The sequence below is a fragment of the Jaculus jaculus genome, chromosome 4, assembly GCF_020740685.1.
Source record: "Jaculus jaculus isolate mJacJac1 chromosome 4, mJacJac1.mat.Y.cur, whole genome shotgun sequence".
NCBI classification, from domain to species: domain Eukaryota; kingdom Metazoa; phylum Chordata; class Mammalia; order Rodentia; family Dipodidae; genus Jaculus; species Jaculus jaculus.
In genome coordinates, this window is record NC_059105.1 from 113,492,460 (window position 1) to 113,515,564 (window position 23,105).

The 23,105-nt window shown below is 42.0% G+C and overlaps 1 protein-coding gene across 1 annotated transcript in view; it reads right to left on the minus strand.

Moving 5' to 3' along the window:
- Positions 1 to 4,208: 4,208 nt before the first annotated feature.
- The window catches only part of LOC123460246, a 58,158-nt gene continuing 39,261 nt past the window's right edge, over positions 4,209 to 23,105 (minus strand). Inside the window, exons 23-24 of the mRNA XM_045148381.1 lie at positions 12,952 to 13,132; positions 4,209 to 4,360 (exon numbers count right to left, since the gene is read on the minus strand). Coding sequence (XP_045004316.1) covers positions 4,209 to 4,360; positions 12,952 to 13,132 — 333 coding nt within the window. The remainder of the gene's footprint in view (positions 4,361 to 12,951; positions 13,133 to 23,105) is intronic.

The following is a 23,105-nucleotide window of genomic DNA, read 5'->3' on the forward strand; positions in this document are numbered from 1 at the left end:
CAGCTTATGGGAGGAAAGTGGTTATTTCCGGTTTACAGAATCCAGGGCTAAACCATCAATGGCATAAGAGAGATATAACCACCCAGGCATGGTGGAGTTGGAGGCCACCCTGAGACTACAGAGTGAATTCCAGGTCAAACTGGGGCAGAATGAAACCCTCCCTCCGATAAACAAACAAGCAAACAAAAAGAGAGTGAGAGAGAGAGAGAGAGAGAGAGAGAGAGAGGGAGGGAGGGAGGGAGGGAGGGAGGGAGGGAGGGAGGGGCAGGCAGGCATAAACAATAGCCAGCAAAAAATGAACAACCAGAGCTTAAACTGGCTCTCTTTACATACCTTAGGCCTGGAATAAAAGATGTGTGCCCAGCAACACTTCCTCCAGCAGGTTTCTGAAGACTTAAGTAGGAAGCTTAACCTTAATAAAAAAAATGCCTGAGGGTGGGGCACATATACTCACATTGAAACCCTAGGTTCCAATTGGCGGGAAAATCTTGGAAATAATCTCTGCAGGGAAGTCTTAGGATGGGCTTCACAACCACTAGAGAACAAGGCAAGCTGACTGCATGACTGTGAACCCAGAGGACTGAAAAAGAAAATTCACTCAACATAGGTCACTTCATCACATTTCTAATCAGGCAGTGCAGTAATATTTTCCAAACTACATGTAGTAGTCCATCTGACACTAGGTTTAAAAAAATGAAGTAGAATACACCACCCAGAAAGGGTTTTTTTGTTTGTTTGTTTGTTTGTTTGTTTGTTTGTTTGTTTTTCGAGGTAGGGTCTCACTCTGGTCCAGGCTGACCTGGAATTAACTCTGTAGTCTCAGGGTGGCCTCGAACTCACGGTGATCCTCCTACCTCTGTCTCCCGAGTGCTGGGATTAAAGGCGTGTGCCACCACGCCCGGCAACACATTTCTTTCTATAGGTCTTGATCAGTTTAAAAGCCATTGGAAGCCAGGCATGATGGCATATGTCATTAATCCTTACACTCAGAAGGCTGAGGCCTGCCTGCAGCCACAAAGAAAATTCCAGGCCAACCTAGGCTAGAATGAGATCCTACTTTTAAAAAAGTGAACAATAAATATATTTTAAAAAGTCAATGCAAAGCCAGTCGTGGTGGCACACACCTTTAATCCTAGCACACTGGAGGTAGAGGTAGGAGGATTGCCGTGAGCTCGAGGCCACCCTGAGACTACATAGTGAATTCCAGGTCAGCCTGGGCCAGAGTGAGACCCTACCTCAAAAATAAAAAAAGTTGGGCTGGAGAGATGGCTTAGCAGTTAAGCGCTCACCTGTGAAGCCTATGGACCCCGGTTTGAGGCTCGGTTCCCCAGGTCCCACGTTAGCCAGATGCACAAGGGGGCACATGTGTCTGGAGTTCATTTGCAGTGGCTGGAAGCCCTGGCGCACCCATTCTCTCTCTCCCTCTTATCTGTCTTTCTCTCTGTGTCTGTTGCTCTCAAATAAATAAATAAAAAATGAACAAAAAGTATTTTTAAAAAAGCTCATGTTTAAAAAAATAAAATAAAAAAAGTCAATGCCTTATAGATAAACAAATGAGAGGTAATGAATTGTACATAAGTGACAGTTTGCATCTATCCCAGGGATAGGAAAGTATAAGGGCTGAACCTCTGCACACAACTGGAGTATTCCCATCCACTCTACTGCATCCTTCCAGAACCAAAGCAGACAGTGCTGTTGGGGCCTGAATGTGTCCCCAGATTTGTATGTTGATGCCTTCAACCTTGGGTTGTAGCTGAGGAAAAGACTTTCAGAGGCCGTTAGATTAAATGTAGACAGAAGGATATGGCCTGATGAAACAGCAGATACCATGAATGTGTGTGTCCAGAGGAAAGGCCATGTGAGGCCACTACAAAAAGATGGACATCTGCAAGCCAAGGACAGAAGCATCTTCAGAAACAAGCTCTACTGGCACCTTCCTCTCCGGTTTCCAGTCTCCAGAACTAGAAAGTAAATTTCTGCTGCTGAGGTCCCCTAGTCTGTGGAGTATTGGTATAGCAGTTCCAACTGGCTGATCTGCCTTTCTTTTCTTCTTCTTTAAAAAAATTTTTTTTTAATTTTTTGTTTTATGTTTATTTATTTATTTGAAAGTGACAGACAAAGAGGCAGAGAGAGAGAGAGAGAGAGAGAGACAGAGAGAGGGAGAGAGAATGGGCACGCCAGGGCCTCCAGCCACTGCAAACAAACTCCAGATGCATGTGCCCCCTTGTGCATCTGGCTAACGTGGGTCCTGGGGAATCGAGCCTCGAACCAGGGTCCTTAGGCTTCACAGGCAAGTGCTTAACTGCTAAGCCATCTCTCCAGCCCTAAAATTACTTTTAAATTAATTAAAATTTTTTTTTCAAGATAGGGTCTTGCTGTTAGGCCTGGCTGACCTGAAATTCACTATGTAGTTTCAGGCTAGCCTTGAACTCATAGCAATCCTCCTACCCTTGCCTCCCAAGTGCTGTGATTAGACATGTGCCACTATGCCTAGCTTGATCTAGCTTTCTAAAACCAAAATTTATAGAAGAATTGTGGTTTTAATGAGAAAAGTTTGCAAAATAATCTGCTGTTTTATTAAGGTCTCCTACTCTGCAGAAATTGGGCTTTTCTAACAAAATTAAAGTCCAGAAGAAGCAGCAGACTTAGAGTTTTGGTATTAGAAGCCTTAACTAAGAACACAAAACAAATGGAGACAATTGATGAACAAGCCATTCTGCAGTGGAACAGCCAGCGGCCTAGGACACATTCTGAATGCCCAGCATGCATTCGTCATCCTGTCAGGTATGCCATTGACTGAAATACCTCATCAAAATATCACAAGGTAGGCGTTACTATGACCAGTTTGTAAGCAAAAAGTAAGAACAGTGGAGAAAAGAGCCAACTCTAAAGCCCATTCATGTGTCTTGGAGGTCTAGTGGTCTGAGACATCATGGTAGATGGGAGTTATGAACACCCGAGTCACACTGAGATACACAGGTATTCCTCGGGGAACTGTCAGGAAATACACAAGCATCTCATTGTCTATACCTATGGCTTCTGCATTAGCACAGCCACAAATCACACGACCCAAGCCTCACTTTTGAAAAAGCAGCTGTTTTCCCTCATAATAACCCCCAATTGGATTCATTGCCTTCTGCAGCCACCGAAAGTCCCAAGTTACCATCCGGTGGACATTCTGTGCGCACAGTTCAGATCTACTCCTTAGAAATGGCAACACATTTCTCTGCTGTTCACACACTAACCATGCACTGTCCAAAAGCCACACAGACTACAAAGTGTGACAGCATGGCACTGTCCTAATTGTCACTCACCATTCATCCTATGCAAGTGACACAGGAGAAGTGTACATGCTCCAAAATTACAAATAAGAGACAGAGAGGGTGAGATCAAAAGCCTTTACTTTGAGGAATCTCACATTCTGAAACTGGAGACTAGAAAACCCAATCTGAGTCTACAGCAATTATTTTCATAAGAACATCATGGTGACTTACTAGATTTACCTGTGGATTTTTCTCACAGTTAATCTCACTATTTACTTTTAACTACCCTTTTTTGTTGTTGTTGTTAAGGAGAGTCTCACTGTAATGCATGCTGATCTGTAAATCAGTCTGTAGCCAGTGCTGGCCTTAAACTCACAGTAATCCTCCTCCCTATCTCAGCCTATGCTGGTATTAAAGGTGTATGTCTTCATGCCAAGCTAATTGTAATTATTAATTTTTACACAGTTGTCTTAGTCATTAAAATATATGCAACACATGAAATCAGACAACATAACATAACATAAGGGATAACAGAGTCATAATTCACAACCTCAGTGTGTTTCTGACACCCTGTCAGAGCAGAAGCAGGAGTAGAAAGCCCAGAAAGAAAAAAAACCAAAAAACAAAAAACTTGCAACAACTACAAACAAACAAGCAGTCAGGAGAAGCCAAGCCTCACACTCAGGCCTCAGACAAGGACATGAAGCAGCTCTGACACATATACTCTAGAGGCTTATAGGATAGACACAGGCCTCCTGAGCCTGCTGAGGAGCTAAGTAGTAAACAGAACTAAAGAGTGACCCATGGGCACCCTTTGAGTAAGATTCCAAGAACTGAGAAGCACCCAGAGACCACTGCTAACAGAACTACAGTTACTTATGAAGCCAGGTAGACCACAACTGCACACAGCATCCCCTAGAGCCTGTCCCAGAAATCAGGCTTTGCTCAAGCAGGCTTCCTCTGCAGAGGGTTTCTCAGCCTTCGCATTGGGAGCCCAGGGTATAAACAGTAGTGGGAGCATTCCCTTCCACCTTGCATGGGAGCCAAGGAATTGGAGGTGGCCATGTAGTCTACAGTCTGAGACTTGAAAAAGCTAGCTGAAGTTATCAAAGGAGAAAAATGTCATTTACAGGAACAATACTTTACCTGTGGGTGTTGACAAAGCACCAGAGATATCAGACCCAAGGGACAGCAAGTATAAGAAGATGAGGAGGGTCCCTAAGCCCTTTGTGCTATGCAGTGTGAGAGGGGCTTTGGGTAGCTCCATATTATCTTTTGTGATTATTTAAACTGAAGGAAAGCAACCCAGAACCTTGGCAAAGGGGAATGCTATGGGCTTTCCCACTGATGCTAGCTAATGCTGCTTCACTTTCTAGGGTGAATCTCCAAACCCTGTTATTCTTTTTTATAATATTTATTTTATTTGAGAGAGAGAGAGAGAGAATGAGAATGAGAATGAGAATGAGAATGAGAATGAGAATGAGAATGAGAATGAGAATGAGAATGAGAATGAATGGGTGTGCTGGGACCTCTAGCCACTGCAAATGAACTCCAGACACATACACTACCTTGTGTAGTCTGGCTTATGTGGGTACTGGGGAATCGAACCTGGGTCCTTAGGCTTCACAGGCAAGCGCCTTAACTGCTAAGCCATCTCTCCAGCCCATAAGCTCTGTCATTCTTATCCAGTGAACAAATATCTGTGCCACCTCCAATGAAGACCTCATCCCCACATAATCTCTTGTGTAGTTGGATTTGCCTGTGAGTGAACATGAGAGGTCTGTGGCTGGAGGCTGCAGTATTCAGTGAAGTTGGCAGAACTCACCTAAATCACATTAAAGTCCAGCTGTCAGGGCAGAGAGGGTAGTGGAGTTTCTGGCTCGGTCTGTTATTTGAGAGAAGAGGGCAGAGTCCTGGCCTTAGAAGTACAAGGAGCTGATGAGAAGAATGATCTTAGTTTACAACCACACACCAGGGGTCTATCCTGGGTTCCAGCCTGTCTCCCCCAGGGCTTCTCCTTCCATCAGCATTGTGATAGAGCTTAAAGGAGAAATTTCACCAAGAAAGCATGACTTGTCTTTAACCATCAGCATACACTACTGCTTGTTAATCCCATTTCCTAATTTACATTCATAGATAACACCAATATGATGATTTGTACAATAATCCATCTTTACAATGCTATGAACTCAGTAAAACTCATTGTTACAGTTTTGAATTTTGATTTTTTTTCCAGGCTTATGATATGTAATCCAATATTTTCTTGGAACACTGGGCATCACCAGTGATCAGAAGGGGAAGTGGGAGACTACTCCTGCATTATACTGACGATCTAGGATGTGTAGCAGTGTAAACAGGGTGAATGCACTTTAATCTGCCAACATTTTCAACCTATTGTGAGTGTTTCAACATATAACCTCACTGTAAGTTGAGGAGCATTTATATTTGGCATGTGTTGTACATACGTCAATGTTAATATGCAAGTTCAGGAAAAGACACCTGAACATAGCATTGTTCTTTATTTCTTCATATTATAGACTTCAAAATGAGATTTCTCAAATAAAATTCTTGCCCAGCTGCCTGAGGCTTAAGAATGATTATGTCTTACACAGAGGGTCCATGCTGTGGCTGCAACTCACTGTCAACCTCTTTCAGTGTGGAAGCACACATGAAAACAGGTGTGCAGGGTGGGCATGCTCTCTGGGGATTCGGAGAGGCCCTGTGCTCTTCATTCTTCTGTCAATCATATGTTTCTTCATTCCCTGGTGATTGAGCAACCTTGACTATTGTCAGTGAAGATGCTGGTTGTTTCTGGTGTGAATACTAAAGCCATCTGACTGAATGTTTGTTCACTCTTGAGCTAATCAACTGGTGATTTAGATTTGAAAATTTACAAATTAGTATGTACAATAAAGAAGACTCTAAGGTAGGTTTGAACTTTCTATTTTAAAAATTACAAAATAGGGCTGGAGAGATAGGTTAGAGGCTAAGGTGCTTGCGTGTGAAGCCTAAGAAAAACAATTTGAATCCTCCAAATCCCAAGAACAGCCAGACATGTGAGGCAAGCGTGCAATGCCAAGCCTGGCCACAAGGGAGGAGCACACACATCTGAAGTTCATTCACAGTGGCTGAAAGGCCCTGGAGTGCCCATTCTGTGTCTCTGTCTCTCTCTTTTCCTCTTTCTCTCTCTCCAAAATCAAATAAATTTTCATTAAAAAGTACAAAATATGTCTCATTTAGTACTAAGTACTCAACCTCCACTTATTCTCAGCATGTTGACCAGTTTTGAGTTTCCTAGTAGCCACTCCATCTGCAAAAAGAAACCTCTCTGACTAATGGTGTGATTAGTACCCATCTATGAGGGAAAATATAATGAAAATATTTCAGGGGCAAATGAATGAGTACCACATATCCACTTAGTCAATCAACAGTAGTGGCTTCCCTGCTTGGGTCTCCGACCTTTGAAAATAGGCTTTTGACTGTGTTTTCATTCCCAGGCATGTATTTACCACATCCTCCAAGCTTCAGGGAATATTGTGGAAAAGGGGTGAGAGGAATGTAAGAGCCAGTGGATGGGGAGGAGTGCTTTGGGACACTATCTTCTGGAAACATACATGAACTGACTGTTAGGTTATGACCTCATACCCCCTCTCACTGTATTGACAAGATCCCCACACAATTGATCCCATCAGCATCTTAACACAGACGGTGGAGGAGGGAGAGGAATAAAGTCATAAACATAAGAAAGAGTCTAGCTGGAAAGAAGAAAGTTCAATGAAAGGGGGTGGGCAAGTGGCCATGAAAGAAGTTATTGAAAGGGGAATATGACCAAATATCATGTCCATGTACACAAATTGCCTATCAAAAAGTTTTTAAAATTGCAAAATAAGTAGATTAAGGAATATTCCTTCTTCCTGATATACGTACTGGTATATAAGCTCTTTAGAAGTGGGGCTACTTAAAATGCTATCTAATTTCAGAGGTCAGAAAATAGGAAATTTTACATGGAATTATGGAATGTTTTAGGTCATACTCATTGGGGAGCTTCCCCCCAAGTCTGTTAACCAAAATAAGCTTTTTTTCCCCACCAGCTGCTCTTGGTTGGGTGTTTTCTGCCAGCAATGCAAACCTTACTGCAACAATGAGTAACCTAAGTTTTATTTCACAGAAATACAATTTTAAAAAAATTACAAGCTGGGGATATATACTCAGTGAGTAAAGTGCTTTCCTTGCAAGTATGAAGAGCTGAGTTCAAATTCCCAGTACTGATTGTAAAATGCCAGGCATGAGAGCATGTACCTGTAATCCCAAAGCTGAGAAGGCAAAGACAAGGATGATGCCTAGGATTTGCTAGCTAGCTCATCTGGCTAAACCAGTGAGCTATAGGTTCAACCAAAAACTCTATCTCAAATAATAGGGGGGGAAGCAACTGAGGAAGACATTCAACATCAACTTCTGGCCTCCACACTCATGTGCACATGTACATATGAACATGTAAACACATAGACCTTTGGAGGAACCTTAGAAATTCAGACTAGGGACCAAGTATGTAGCTTTGTATGTTCAAAGCCCTGGGTTCAATCCCCACTGCAAAAATCCCAAACTAGCAAATGGACTTTTAAAATGTGGTGTATACAGTCAGTCATAAAAGAACTTATAGCATCATAACATACTGCTATTATTGGTCTTTTTATATAAATTAAATAAATAAATATATATATATATATATATATATATATATATATATATATATATATATAATTTGAATTTTTGGAAACTTTAGCTGTGCTGTCAACTTTGGAAAAAAAAAATCCCTGTTTACCATGTTGAGTTGGCATGGTACAGAAATTAACAGCCATATTGGTCTAGAAATGTTAAACTTAATTTTTTTCCATTTGTACAGGGGTGACGCACTGTATTAAATATATAAGGTCTTATCAACGTGGGTTTGATTACAGAAGCTAATAAAATATTCTCTAAATAAAAAAAAAGAACTTATAGCAAAATGAGTTGACTTGTATGTTCCTCTAATATGTGGAAGCTAAAATGTTACCTGAATGTAAAAGGATGGTCACTAGAGGCTGGGGTTGGAGAAAGAAAGGTTGCAAAATGGTGCTAAAACAAGTAAATAGAAAGATGACTTCTAGTGTTCTGTGGTGTAGTGAGGTGACAGTAGCTCACAATACCGACAAATGTATGTATGTATGTGTGTGTGTGTGTGTGTGTGTGTGTATGTATGTGTGTATGTGTGTGTGTGTATGTGTATATATATATATATATATGTAATTTTTTTTTTGAGGTAGGGTCTTGCTCTAGCTCAGGCTGACCTGGAATTCACTATGTAGTCTCAGGATGGCCTCAAACTCACAATGATCCTCCTCCCTCTGTCTCCTGAGTACTAGGATTAAAGGTGTGTGCCACCACAGCTGGCTCCGACTAGGTATTTTATGGAAAGCAGAAGAGAAGTGCTTGAAGGTCCATAATGTAAGATAACAGTGGAGAGATGGACATGCTCACTACCCTGATTTAATCAGTCCACATCGGGTGCATGTATTGAAATAATATTCCATACCTTACAAATACAGAGAATCATTTTGTATTTAATTTTTTAGTGAGCATTGTCTGTAATCTTGATGCCCTGGCCAGGGAAAAATTAGCAAACATCTTTCTCAGAAACATGACTTCTGTATGCACATAAACAACCTTGAAACTCTGAGACCCTTCCACCTCCTCTATCAGACTCTTACACTCATGGCCAATAGTCTCTTGCTACAATCATGACACCAGCAGATACCAGGTGACCAAACAGCCTCTCTGCCCTAGAACCTGCTGAATTACTCAAACAAGCCCCAATCCTGCTTAACCTGCCTCACTCAGGCTTTTCCATGGAAACAAAAGTAAAGTTCTTACCAAATTTTCCTCCACTCTTCTTGACTCTGGACCAACTCTAGTTCTTTCCTATCTGGTCCCCCTCCTCACAGACTGTACAGTGGGACCTACCTCTTGGGAACTGTTAACAAACTATTTTTAGTAGCAATCATTGCCTGAGCTGCTATACTCAACATTTATAAATAATAATAAAGGCTACATTTTAGCTTATATCCCCCAGTTTTGTTAAGATATTGTTACATCAAAGTTGTATATATTTAGTGTATATAATGTGTATGTATGTATGTGAAATGATTTTAAACAGATAAGTTCACAAGTGCTATTATCTTACATAGTTTTGTAGGAAGAAAGGACATTTGAGATCTCTCTCAACAACTGGAAACTGTGCAACATATTATTATTAACTCTAGTCACCATGCTACAGGTAAATCTGCAGAAGTTCCTCATTGTGCCTAACCTCTGACCAAGCTGTCTGTATTTCTCAACCTCCTACCGTCATCCAGCCCCTGCAACCATCATTATCCTCTCTGCTATTATGATATTAATTTTTACTTCAGTTTTTAGTGTGTGTGTGTTGTATGCATGCATTTATGAAGAAGTTACTTCACAGTCTTAGAACTGGTCCAGATAGAGTAACTGTTCCTATGACATAGAAACCCAATGCTCATCCCTAAATAAGAGAAAATAATCATACATTTATATCATCCCCTCCAAGGCTTAGGGAACATGGAAGAATGGATATGAAAGACTGTAAGTCCAGAGGAAGGTGTGTAGTATTGTAGAACTCTGTCATCCAGGCATGACATGGCCATGGGCATTTGAAATCAGAGCAGCTGTGATGAGTCACATAAATTCCTTACAGGATTTGAGTCCATTCCCATTCCTTTATAGAGCAAAGAGAGGGCTCATGAGGCCACACACATGAGGGACACAGCTAGGGCACTAAGTGCATAGGCGTAGACCCTGTCCCTATGTTTGGTGGTGAAGCTGAGCTCCAGTTTGATATCTCAGTGACCACATAAGAGAAAACATGTAGTGTTTGAATTTCTGATCCTGAGTTACCACTCAGAATAATCTTTTCCAGATCATCCATTTTTCTTTACAGATGAATATAACTCCATTGTGTAAATATACCACATCTTTATTAAAATTCCTAGCTATTGTAAATATAGTAGGAGTAAACATGGATGAACAAGTATCTCTATAGTAATGTGTAGTCTTTAGATATATGCCAAGGAGTGGTATAGCTGGGTCATATGGTAAGCCTATTTTTAGCTGCCTCAGGAATGACCACACTTATTTCTGTAATGGCTATAGCAGTTTACATTTTCACCAGCAATAGAGAAGGGTTAATCTTTTCACCTTTGTCACCATTTATTGTTTGATTTCTTTTTTTTTTTTTAAGATCAGTAACTTTATTAGGAAAATAAATGACCATTGTATCTTAGTTGCAGGATCTCAAAATTCCTATATTTGTTTGCTGGGATGATTTGACTTCTTAATTTGGTTGATTATCAAGTAGTATGATACCATCTACATATTGTTTGATTTCTCAATGATAGCCATTCTGATAAGAGTGAGATGGAATCTCAAAATAGTTTTAATTTGCAGTTTGCTTGATGGTTGAAAATGTAAAAGATATTTTTAGGTGTTTATTGATCTTTTGTATTTTTGTTTTTGAGAACACTCTATTCAGTTCTGTAGCCCTTTTCTTTTTTTCTTTTTGGTTTTTCAAGGTAAGGTATCACTCTGGTCCAGGCTGACCTGGAATTAACTCTGTCATCTCAGGGTGGCCTCGAACTCATGGCGATCTTCCTATCTCTGCCTCCCAAGTGCTGGGATTAAAGGCATGTGCCACCACACCCGGCTAGCCTTTTTTTTTTTTTTTTTTTCCAAGGTAGGGTCTCACTATGGCTCAGGCTGACCTGGAATTCACTATGTAGTCTCAGGGTGGCCTCGAACTCACGGTGATCCTCCTACCTCTGCCTCCCGAGTGCTAGGATTAAAGGCGTGCACCACCACGCCTGGCTCATTATTTTTGATTGGGTTGTTTGGTATCTGATTAATTACTTTTTGAGTAAATTTCCCTGTACCACAGCCCCTCTTACACATGATCAGTCACCCTTGGACAGCTGCTCTCAAAGTAAATGAAACACACTAGAAACATGCCACTCATTAGTTGTAGATTGTGTACCATTCTGATGAGACTTGTGTGGTTCAGTTTAGTCCCACTGGGGTGGAAGCCAGCCCTTTGCCCAGTGTGTCTGTGTTCTGTGCACCACTCATGTTAGTTGGTAGGAAATTTTTTGTTTGTTTTTTCTAAGTAGAGTTTCCCTCTAGCCCAGATGACCTGGAATTCACTATGTAGTCTCAGGATGGCCTCAAACTCAAGGTGACCCTCCTACCCTCTGCCTCCTGAGTGCTGGGATTAAAGGCTTGTCACTATACCTAATGGAATTTTTTTTTAACCCCACATTGTGCAGAGGCTTTGCTACTCTCTGTGGTTTCAGGCAGCCACAGGAGTCTTGGAATATATCTGGGGGAGAAGAGGAGCCATAGTATAAAACTAAAGTCTCCTCTTCCAACAAATGATTTCAACAGATCTGGTTGGTGCTGTGAGACTCTTATTTTGAACCTAGTGAGCATGCTCATAGACTCTTTTATAGCACTTAAGATACTTAAGCCCTATTACAGGCTTCTGGAGTGGGCGGGACAAAGAGGAGATTGGAAATGTCTTCATATTATAAGCCTCTCATAGATAGGGTTCCATTATAATTTCTCAATGTGTATTAATTATGAGAAGAGAATATGCACTATAGTAATGATTGAGATAAAGTTGTTTGGGAAAGACTGTAATCTCAGATCATTTATAACATAATTAAATACTGTCTGTTTTGTTCCAATGGATATAAAGTTAAGATGGTGTTGCATTCAGGTTCACATTGTTGGTAGAAATCACCCAACCAAGAGAAGCTTATGGGAAAAAGAGGATTAGTTTGGCTTACAGGCTTGAGGGGCAAGATCCAGGATGGCAGAGAAAACTATGGCATGAGCAGAGGGTGGACATCACCCCCTGGCCCACATAAAGTGAACAACAGGAGAGTGTGCCAAACACTGGCAAGGGGACATTGGCTATAACACCCATAAGCCCACTCCCAACAACACACAGCCTCCATGTGGCGTTAATTCCCAAATCTCCATCAGCTGGGAACCTAGCATTCAGTACACTTAAGGTTATATAGGATACCTGAATCAATCCACCACAGGTAGACATTTGGTTTCCATTGTTAATGGCTCAGAGAAGATTCTTGTCTTTGGTCAGCTATAAGAAAATGTCATACCATGATTTATAAATAACAAGTACTTATTTCTCTATGGTCTTGGGACTGGAGTCTGATGTCAGAATACCAGCATGGCTGGTGGTCAGTGAGGGTTCTCTTCAGGGTTGTAAACTAGTGATTTCTCATTGTGCCCTCACATGGTAGAAAGAGAAAGAACATTTTCTGGGTTCCCTCTTTTGAGGTCATTAATCATATTCATGAGGGTGTCCCCTTCATGTTCTAATTACCTCTCAAAGCCCTCTTGACTCAAGACATATTGGGGCTTAGGATTCCAGTGTAAGAATTTGAGGTGACAGACACATTTAGAATTTTCAGAACAGGCATGAGACCAACCCCAAGATCTCTGGAACACCACCAGAGATAGCTCAATTGTCACAAAACACAAGTAAAATTATTTGTTTAGGGTATGAGGATGAAACATTGTACTTTGCAACTATCTTGTGGAGGGACTTGCCTACTTTGACTGTCAGGAGGGTTTCCCTGGAGAGCAGACATTGGGTTTGCTCCTGAAGAGCACATGGCAGCAGCAGAAGGCACAGAGGCGCTGTGGTGGAGACACATCCTGCGGCTGGCCCGACTGCCGCGTTCTGCACTGCGTAGGCGAGCGCCTTTAACCACTGAGCGTCTTCCAACACTGCACTATGTAAATGGAGCAGGATAAGCTTAGAGTGAAGCTGGGGAACATGGGCCTTTATTTTGACTAGAGACAGTCCATGCTTCTCTTGGAAATGCAAGGCTGGATATATTCAAATTGTGTTGGGAAACATCACTCTCACCAGTGGGATGTGGGCAGGAGTGGTGCAGCTGGACCATGTAATTAGTTGTCACACCCATTAAGAAGGTGGGCCACTATGATGATCCAGGTGAAAGCTCGCTTTGACATAGGATGGGAATGGTTGTGGAAAAATATAGGAGACATTAAATTGGAGCTCACCTTTGAGACACTCAAGGAGAGGTGTGAAATAAAGAGGTCTGGAGCCCAGAGAGATGAATTGAGACATAAGCATTATAAAGTCACCGATGTTAAAATGCATGCATATATAACATATATAAATATAATCTGTGTACACACCTAAACATACATGGATAAAGTTTAGGTCTGAGCTCTGAGAAAAACTTTCAATATATTTTAGATTTTTTGTTGTTGTTTTTTTGTTTTTAAGACAGGGTCTCATGTATCCCAGGTTGTCTTTGGCCATCTTGTAGCCAAGGATGACCTTGAACATAATGATCCTCCTGCCTCCACTTCCCAAGTGCTGATATTTCAGGCATATGGACAAGTCGGGAAGGGAAAGGTCTTCTGTTCAGGTGTCAGACTCTTGTTCTTATCAAGTCTTTGTATTTTCTCCATTAATTTCCTTTATGCTTTTGGAACATTTCCATAGGTACTAAATGATTATTTTAAAACATTATTTTCCTCTTGGATGAGGCTGCAGTTGCTCCTGCTGTCCAGCTGGAAGGTCAGCTCTGAAGGCCAACTCTACACAGCAGAGTGGCAGGGGCCGAGCAAGGTGTGGAGAGAAGGAATGGCCAGGGAGGCCAAGGGAAAATAAGGAGTGTCACCAAAGCTAAGAGACCATATGAGAGTTCCGTGTGCGCTGGATGCTCAGGCCATTCATTATTAGCCATGGTCAAATGATGGCTTTGAAAGGCAGCTTGGTGTGTGGTGAGGATGGGAGCCAGGCAAGGAGAGAACAGAGGGGTGGTAGTGCTGATATTATGATACGGAATTGATGAAAGAAAAGCTTAGAAAAGGATGCAATGGACCGCCACTCAGCTTTATCAAATCTTAGTAGTTTATCATATTTGCTTTAGATTTACAAAAATGAAAGATAGTTGAATCCTTCTGTATAGCTTCAATGTCACATCCTACCTTCCAGAGCTAATCATTGTTGTTAATTAGGCATCTTTCACTTTTGTGCTCAATTAACCCTGTGGTTACATTTACATGTGTGTATAAATTCATATGTAATATTTATTTTTAAATTCTGTAGTTCTAAATAAATATTGTACATGATATTTCTTTCTACAACTTGTTTTTTTACATTGAAGATAGAACTTAAATTCATTCTAAGTATACTTTGGCAAATGTGGTACATGCCTATAACCCCAGCACTTGGGAAATGGAGGCAGGAGGTTTAGGTGTTCAAAGTCATTCTCCTCTGACTTAGTGAGTGTGAAGCTAGCCTGATATAAATCAGTGGATAGTGTACCTCATATATACATACGCATATGTCTTAACTGAGCAACTTCACATAACGGCTGTTTGAGCTGTCTCCAGGTGCTCTGCTGCAAACATGTCACTGGGCATTCCCGTGTGTGCTGTTTGCTGCCTGTGAGCGTCCTTGGGCAGGTCATGCCTGCAGTTGAGCAGCTGGTGTCAGCAGCCCTGCAGGGCACCACCAGCAGCACCCCAGCTTCTGTTTCTCTCACACTGTCACCGACATTGCTTTGGTCAAGCTTTCCGATGTCACCTTTCAGATGGGAAGTGAAATCCTCTCTCACTAGCTCACATTCATTTCTCCCTCACAACTCGCAAGTTAAAGCATCTTTTGATGCTGGCAATCTTGCTTTCTCTTCCGACTTGCTTCCTTCATCCCATTAATTGTTGTCTGGAGTTCTTGGCTGTTTTTCGTGTTGATTTGCTAGAAGTTATTCTGTATTCTAGACCCTCACCATTGTCAGGAATGTGCATTACATGTCTGTTTCATTCAATCTGTCTTTTGTGTTTTAGTTTGTTTTGTGTCTTCTTAAAATTTTTTTTTGCTTATTTTTATTTATTTATTTTAGAGGAACAGATAGAGAAAGAGGCAGATAGATAGGATCTCACTGTGGTCCAGGCTGACCCAGCATTAACTATATTGTCTCAGGGTGGTTTCAATCTCATGGCGAGCTTCCTACCTCTGCCTCCCAAGTGCTGGGATTAAAGGTGTGCACCACCATGCCTGGCTGCCATAGGCTTTTGATTAGGGTTTCAGTACCACACAGGAATTCTCTTTGGAAGACTGGACCTAAAGTGCAATCAGAGAGTGGTTGGTTTTCCAATAACAGACATGCCACCATTGCATCAGTTGGTAAATTTGGCCTGGTTGTCTGGCTGTAAAGCTTGTAGGGGACACTGCTGTTTAATAACATTAATGAATTTTCTCCCTCAATGGGCTACATAGCTCTTTTCAGCATCCTGACAGCTAATCAACAGGGAGGAGGTTTCAGGCTCAGCTCCATCTTGATTTCTCAGTAACCTGTAGCCCAAACATGTGGACTCTTCAGCAGCAACGTCTTACCATCTAGTTCTGGTGGGTAACCAAGAGCCTTGGCAATAACCTATAATGTTTTGGGGGTAACAGGGACCTCCCTGGCCAACAACCTGCAGGAAGGTATCCCACCCCTAACAGATGTTCTTAATTTTAATCTATTTGGACATGTAGTGTTTCCTTTTATGCCTTGTTTTATCAGGACAGGTTTTTTAGGGGGAGCTTTCTTTTTATATTCTATCTACCACTGGCTTTTAGCAGGGAATGGATTAAAATATGCAAAATATGTGCTACTACCCCCATGTGGATGTTCCAAATAGTTCTTAAAGATGTCTAAGAAAGACCAAAAGGACATATGCCTAATGTACAATGAGAGCCACATTGCAGCACCTCAAAAAGTGTTAGGAACATAAAAACCAATAGGACTGCCATTATAATGAAGCCAGCACTGGGTAAATCATCAATGTTCTCTATGATTTTTTTTTCTTCTGAGAGCTACAAAGATCTTTTATACATAAAGTGTTTGTAAGGACCAAAGGAATGGTAGATTTAAAATGTTAGGGCTGGAGAGATGGCCTAGCAATTAAGGCACTGGCCTGTGAAACCTAAGAACACATGTTAGAATCTTAAGGTCCCATGTAGCCAGATACACAGTGATGCAAGTGTGCAATGTCGTACATGTGTGCAATGTGTCTGGAGTTTGTTCACAGTGGCTGGAGTCACACCTATCTCATTCTCTCTCTCTCAATAAATAATTTTTAAAACTAAAAATATGTAAATCACAGCCAGGCATGGTCACTTGTCCCAGCACTCAGGATGCTGAGGTTGGAGGATTGCTTTATAAGTTCAAGGTCAGCCTGAGACTATATAGTAAATTTTAGATCAGTTTGGGGTAGAACAAGACCCTACCTTGAAAACAAAAACAAAACAAACTAACTAAAAGCATAAATCACATCAGAAAAGTTCAACCTTAAAGAAAAAAAGGGAAGGATCCCATAGAAATAGATAGTTAATACTCAGCCAGAGGGATATATCTGGTAGAGATGAAGAGGCTGAATGTGTGAAGAATATTGCATGTATATTCATGCATGACTATTTTATAGAGGTATTTGGACCTTGAAAAGAGGGTGTATTTGGGTGAAGGCAGCATAGAAATGAAGGCATACACACACTGACAGGGTGGGCTGCTAGAGACTCAGACTTCATGGTTGACATCTCAGCCTCACCTGATAAGGGAGCAGAATCTGGAAAGTTCATATGCCTGTAGGAACTTCTAGCAGGGAGACTATGATGCTTATAGACACTGCTTAGAGACTGCTGTGTTTTGACATGATTTGGCTGTCTTCAGGGACTGTGTGCTGCAAGCCCTGACCCCACTCTGGGAGAACTGGAACACAGTGGGCTCAGATGGGAGCCGAGTGAGAGCGCCTTGGTGCCTTGGGATGTCCTTGACAACTAGGACACTTTCTCATGGAACCACCACTAATTCCTGTGAGAGGAACACTGGACAAAGAGCTGCTTCTCTCACTCACTCTGGTTACTGTGGGAGATGTGATGTGTCCCTTTCCTCATATGGTCAGCCACTTACTATGGGACCTCACCAGAGCCTGGGCCCTGCCTGCTGCTTGAACTTCATCCTCCCATACTGGAGCTAAGTGACCCTCTGCATCCTAAGCTAGCCTGTCTCACCTACTTCTTTATGGAAATGAACTGCTGACACATACATTCAGCTTACTGTACTCTTGTGGCAGAGTAGTGGCAGCATGTTTGTCTGTGATCTCAACCTCACCTGAGGAATGGGTCTGCCTGGGATAAGACACCTGGTGATCCTATGGGGATCCTCCTTTATGAGCTTCTCCAAACATAATAATAAGTATCATTTATCTTCTTTATGAGATCACTATTCACATGAGACTTTGTCACCGTTTTTTTGAAAGTAGACTATTTTTAGAACAACTTTCAGTTTATAGAAAATTGAACACAAGATAAAGAATTCCCCATAAACTTCTTTTCCACTCTGAGCTTCCCTCATTATTATGTGTTGTGTTAGCATAAAACATGGTATAGTTGGTGAACCAATATTAATGTATTAGTAATGAAAGTCCACATTTTATCATTTATACTTTGTGTTGTGTATTTTGTCATTTTGCCACTGTTAGAATACATAATAATTTCATTGTCATAAAAATCTTCATTCTATTGTTCATTCATTCTTGCCTCCCCACTTGCTCTCAACTCCTGTTGCTTTTTCCAGAGTATTGTTGAGCAAGAATCATAGTCTCTAGCATTTGTAGATTGGCTTCTTTCATTTTGAAATATGTGCTTAAGATTCCTTTATGTATTTTTATGGGTTGGTAGCTCAACATATTTACCATTAAATAACATGTCATAGTGTAGTTTGCTTATTCATTCACTTATTGAAGGATATTTTACTTTCTTTCCATGTTTCACAACCATGACTGAAGGTAGTAGAAACATTCCTGTAAGAGTTTCGAGTGGATGTAAGTTTTCAGCTCATTAGATAAATACCAGAGAGTGTGATTGTTGCATCACGTAGTTAAGAGTAAGAACTGTCAGGCTGTCTGCCAAGGGGCAGCACCAGCAACAGTGAGTGAAATTTTCACATCCTCTACATCCTCACTAGCATTTAGACTGTAGCCTCTAATAGGTGCATAGTGTACCTAATTATTTTAATTTCCAGTTTCCAAATGTCATATGTTGTTTAGTGTCTTTTCAGGTGATAATTTCCATCTATATACTTTCACCTTAAATCTTTTCAAATTTTAACAAATTTGAAATTTTAAAAATTTGTTTACTTGTGTTTAGCTTTCTTATTGTTTAGGGTTTTCTTGTTACTTTTGAGAAAAGCAGCCATGTGCTTGTGGGTTATCAGTGAGGTCATCTTCCATAGTAAGTGCAGGTCCATGATGGTGGCCTGCATGCAGCTGCATCTGGGCCTGGGGGGTTTGGAATGAGGTCCTGGCAGGGCAGGGTCATCCCAGTCTAAGCTTAGGTCCATGAGGGCAGCCTGAATAGAGCTGCATCTGCTGTGGGGGGGGGGGGGACAAGGTCATGGCAGGGTGGTGTGTGTGCCCAAGCTTGGGACACAGTGCTGGGTGTTTGGAGGAGGGATAAGGAATGGCTTTGGTGAGTAATACTTCCCTTCCTTATGTTCTCTCCATGATTTGAGATGACTGTGTTATTTTTTGTGTTACTCCTCTGTCTTGGCTCAAGCTTTCTCCTGGATGATGACTCTAGACAGACCCTATTATTACTGTCACAGCTGTCCACTATTTGTGTCTACTCTGACACAAATTAAAATGACTGAACCAGATATACTAGTAAGCCTGTCTGGGAATGTGACCCTCTAAGAAGTGATGTCTTAACTTCTCCAACTGCACTTCTGTCCATCTGGGCCCTGACGGAGATATACTGTAGAAACACCTCAAATATTCAGGAATAAGGCTCTGAAACCACAGACCACAGATATAGGGAAATTGGACGATAGCACTCAGGACCCAAGACCTGAGCAAAGAAAGATAGTAGGATCCTCAACCCTTTATAATTGTCAGAGACAGGACAGGAGCCAAGCTGGTACTCAGGAAACAGAACACAGAGAAGAGAAATCTTAGGAGAGGGCAAAACAGGAGTCCCTGTATTTCTAGTTGAACTTGTCCTAGTACAGAAAACTGAGGTCCACTTGTCATGTCCAGGGGAGCTCTTAGTCAACTCTGTCTAGTTCAGAGAGAGACCTGGTCTGAATGAAGGTCTTAAATCCAACACAGGAGCCAGATGACATGGATATGGATAAAAACAGATATCACCAATTTGGGCGTGGTGGCATGTGCCCTTAATCCCAGCACTTGGAAGGCAGAGGTAGGAGAATAACTGTGAATTCGATGCCACCCTGAAACTACATAGTGAATTCCAGGTCAGCCTGGGCCAAAGTGAGGCCTACCTCAAAAACAAAAGCAAAACAGACAAACAAACAAAAAAAACTACTCCTGGCAGAGCATTGGGTTCATCATTGTGTCCAGAGTAGAGTCTACAAAACTTGCACAGAGATCACTGGACAGGACATATAGAAAGGAAGGTGAGGACCAAGATTATTAAGACATAATTCTGGTGTGTCTATTTGGGGGAGCTGTTCTAGAAAGAATTCACTGAAGATGGCAAACACCACCCTAAATAAGGTCTGCACCACTCCATGTGGTGACAGCATAGATAAAATAAAAGGGTGGATGATGGCCAGCTGAGCACCAGCATTCCCTGTTCTCTGCTTCCTGACCCACCATGATATGGAACTCTTGTGTTCTGTCATGTCCTACCAAGCATGAGGAACTAAACCTTCTGAACCCCTGAGCTCATAGAAAACTTTCATCCCTTCTGTTGTTTGTTACTGTGGTCATGGAGATGCAGAAATAGAATCCAAGGCTCTGAGGAGGTCCTAGAAAGTGGTAGAGCAGTAGTGGTCAGGTACTTAAATCCAAGAACAAAGGAATAGTACTTTGAACAAGCCCCTCCCCCCCAACTCACCTTCTCAAACCCAGAGTCTTCAAACATGAGGACCTTCCTCATCCACTGACACAGGAGCTCCCACTGGGACAACAGGCCTTCTGCCCCTTTCACCTCATCTACCTTGTAATGCAGTTCTACAGTGCCTTACTGCCCCCACACCTCCCCTGTCCTCTGAGGCCCTTCAGCCCAAAAAGGCCACACTGATTAAATAATTTTTACCTGGATGCTTAGACAGTGTCATAGAAGGCAGATAGCATTGCAGTCTCCTAAGCTGTGGGGATGACTCAGCCTTCCAAACAGATCAATAGGTACACAGCCAGCAGCTGCCTGACAGTGGCTGACATCACTGCAGCTACGCTATCAGGTGACCCATGGAGGGAGCACACAACAGTGTATCCTCTGCAATTCTTTAAAAAATTAATAGAAACCCACTCCACTCACAGGCTTGCTGCTGCATATATGCAGAGGAGATGATGGAGCAAGCATGCATAGATGTACATGTAGAAGTCAGGATGAAGTCAAGGAAATGGCAGAGACACCTATACTTGGGCATCATGAAATAAATTTGACGTTGAACAAACTTACTACCTACCCTCCCAGAGCTTTTGCTAGACCATCCGAGTTCTGAAAGCAGAGTTCCACCATACTAGGAGGCTGCTATCCTAGGACTAGAAAGTGACACAAGAAGTGACTGTCACTTAAGTTTTAGGAAAGGCAGCCAAGCACATTACTGTTGGAGGTCAGCTTCTTATAGGTATCAGGTGGGAAATGGGATTCTGAATTCATTTGGCACATGCACAATCCTAATCTTATCCTTGCCACCACCTCTGTGCTGAAGATATGGGGAAGTCCAAGGTGTCTTCACTGGGGTCCCAGCTCCATGTTTTCTGGGCTAGAAAGGGGACCCTCCCCTTTTTCTCTCCCCATAACTATACTTCCTCACCCAATTTGCCTTCTCCTTATCCCAATATTCCCAACACTAGCTGATCCAGGTCTAGTAGCCCCCTCCTAGCAATGCCATTAGCAGAGAACATAATTTCCCCAGATGTCCTCCTAAATCCCATCCATCCATAACTCAGGATGTGCACATCCCCAACCCACAGAGAGATGGTGTTTCAGAACAACCAGTACCAACCATCATCTCAGGGAAGACAGAATCATGTGGCATATTGCTCAGTACTCATGATCTTGGCCTTCCACACACAGTGCAATTCCACAGTGTGGCCTCATCTCATTGCCATCCCATCTGCTTAACCCCATCAAGGACACAGGCCAGCTCCCTGTTAGGAATGGGAAATGGTGTCCAGAACAGGAAGGTCTGGTGGAGTGGCTGTGAAGTTCTTGCTCACTTTATCTCCCTGCCACTCTTTTTGTTTAAACCATCAGGGACTTATTTCAGCTTCCTGAGATGGTGGGAAATGGTGTCCAGAGCAGGAAGGTCTGGTGGAGTGGCTATGAAGTTCTTGCCCAGTTGAGAAGGGAAAGGGCCCTCACATGAAGAATGGCAATTGTCTATGGAGGCACATGAGAGCAAGGAAAGTCACTGAAGGCCAGGCTCATGCTGGTGCCAAAACATGGAGGTATAGAAACAAACTAATGGTCTCAGAGGGGACTTCAGCAGGAGAGTGCTTATCAGGTGAAGGTTCTAAGTTGCCACCATTCTGGAAGATGGAACCTACACGTGCATTTCTCAGGTTTTTACCATGAATGTTAGCGATGATATGAAGAAGTCCTTCACTAAAGTGATTATGATGAGGCCAAGAAGTAATAATACACTTCATGGTCCCACAGCTGCCATAGCTCATTCCCAAATGATTTTGATCCAACCAAAACAGACCCAACTCCTTCCTCATATGGCACTTCCATGTCAATTGAAGGATCACTAGAATGATTTTAGTTCATATGTCAAAACAAAACACAACACCTCAATGTATATGTTCATCTTTATTTAAAATTGTTTCAGAAGCCTTAGAAAATGATTTAACAATTGGAACCATTTTTCTTGTCCAAAGATGGTTCATTAGAAGTTTTCTATAATTAAGGTGTTGCTGCAGATAGAGTGGAGACAGAGTCAAAACAGGATTTTTTTTATACAAATCTATGTCACATTATTGAATGCTCCCTGGGGGGGACTAGGTTGACCATCCTAGATGAGTGACTCCTCCCCCACCTTCTCTGATAATATCACAGTCTGGAACAATTTTCCGCTATGTTTTTGTTACTCTTCTGTGACTTGACTCATTCTAGGGAGGAGGACTCCTGGTTGGCTGTGGAGCACCCAGCTCTTTCCTCTCTGTTTAGCTCTCCTGCTTGCTACAGCTAGCCATCAGCAGCCCTTCACCTCTGTTCCCTGAGTAGAAGAATTTAATCTTACCACCTACTGAGACTCAGCTTTCCCTAAGAGGTGCCATGTCCTCTCCCAATCAGGTTTCTGTTTGTCTGGTGAGCTGAGTGAGGGAGGAAGCTGGGCCCATTCCTCATGGGAAAGGGACAAAGCATACCAAAGGAGCCAATGGTGAGTACTTAGAAGAATAGAGTCCTATAAACCTCATGCCCAGCAGAACAATGAGAAGCAGTAATAATAAGTGAAGCAGATATACTTTCTGATAGTAAAGTTTCTGACTCAACAGCACAAGTGTCATGGAATACATTTGGAAACAGACTCCTTACATTATAAAGTAGTGCCACAAGAACACAAGGCAGGCCAGAACTTTCTCAAGAGTAGAACACTTGGGAGTTCCAGAGAGAGCAGAGGATAGACAGAACCAAAACCAGACCTGGCAAGAGATAGGAGGGAACATGAGGTTCAAACATGTGTGGGAAGCTAAAGCCCAGAGTTC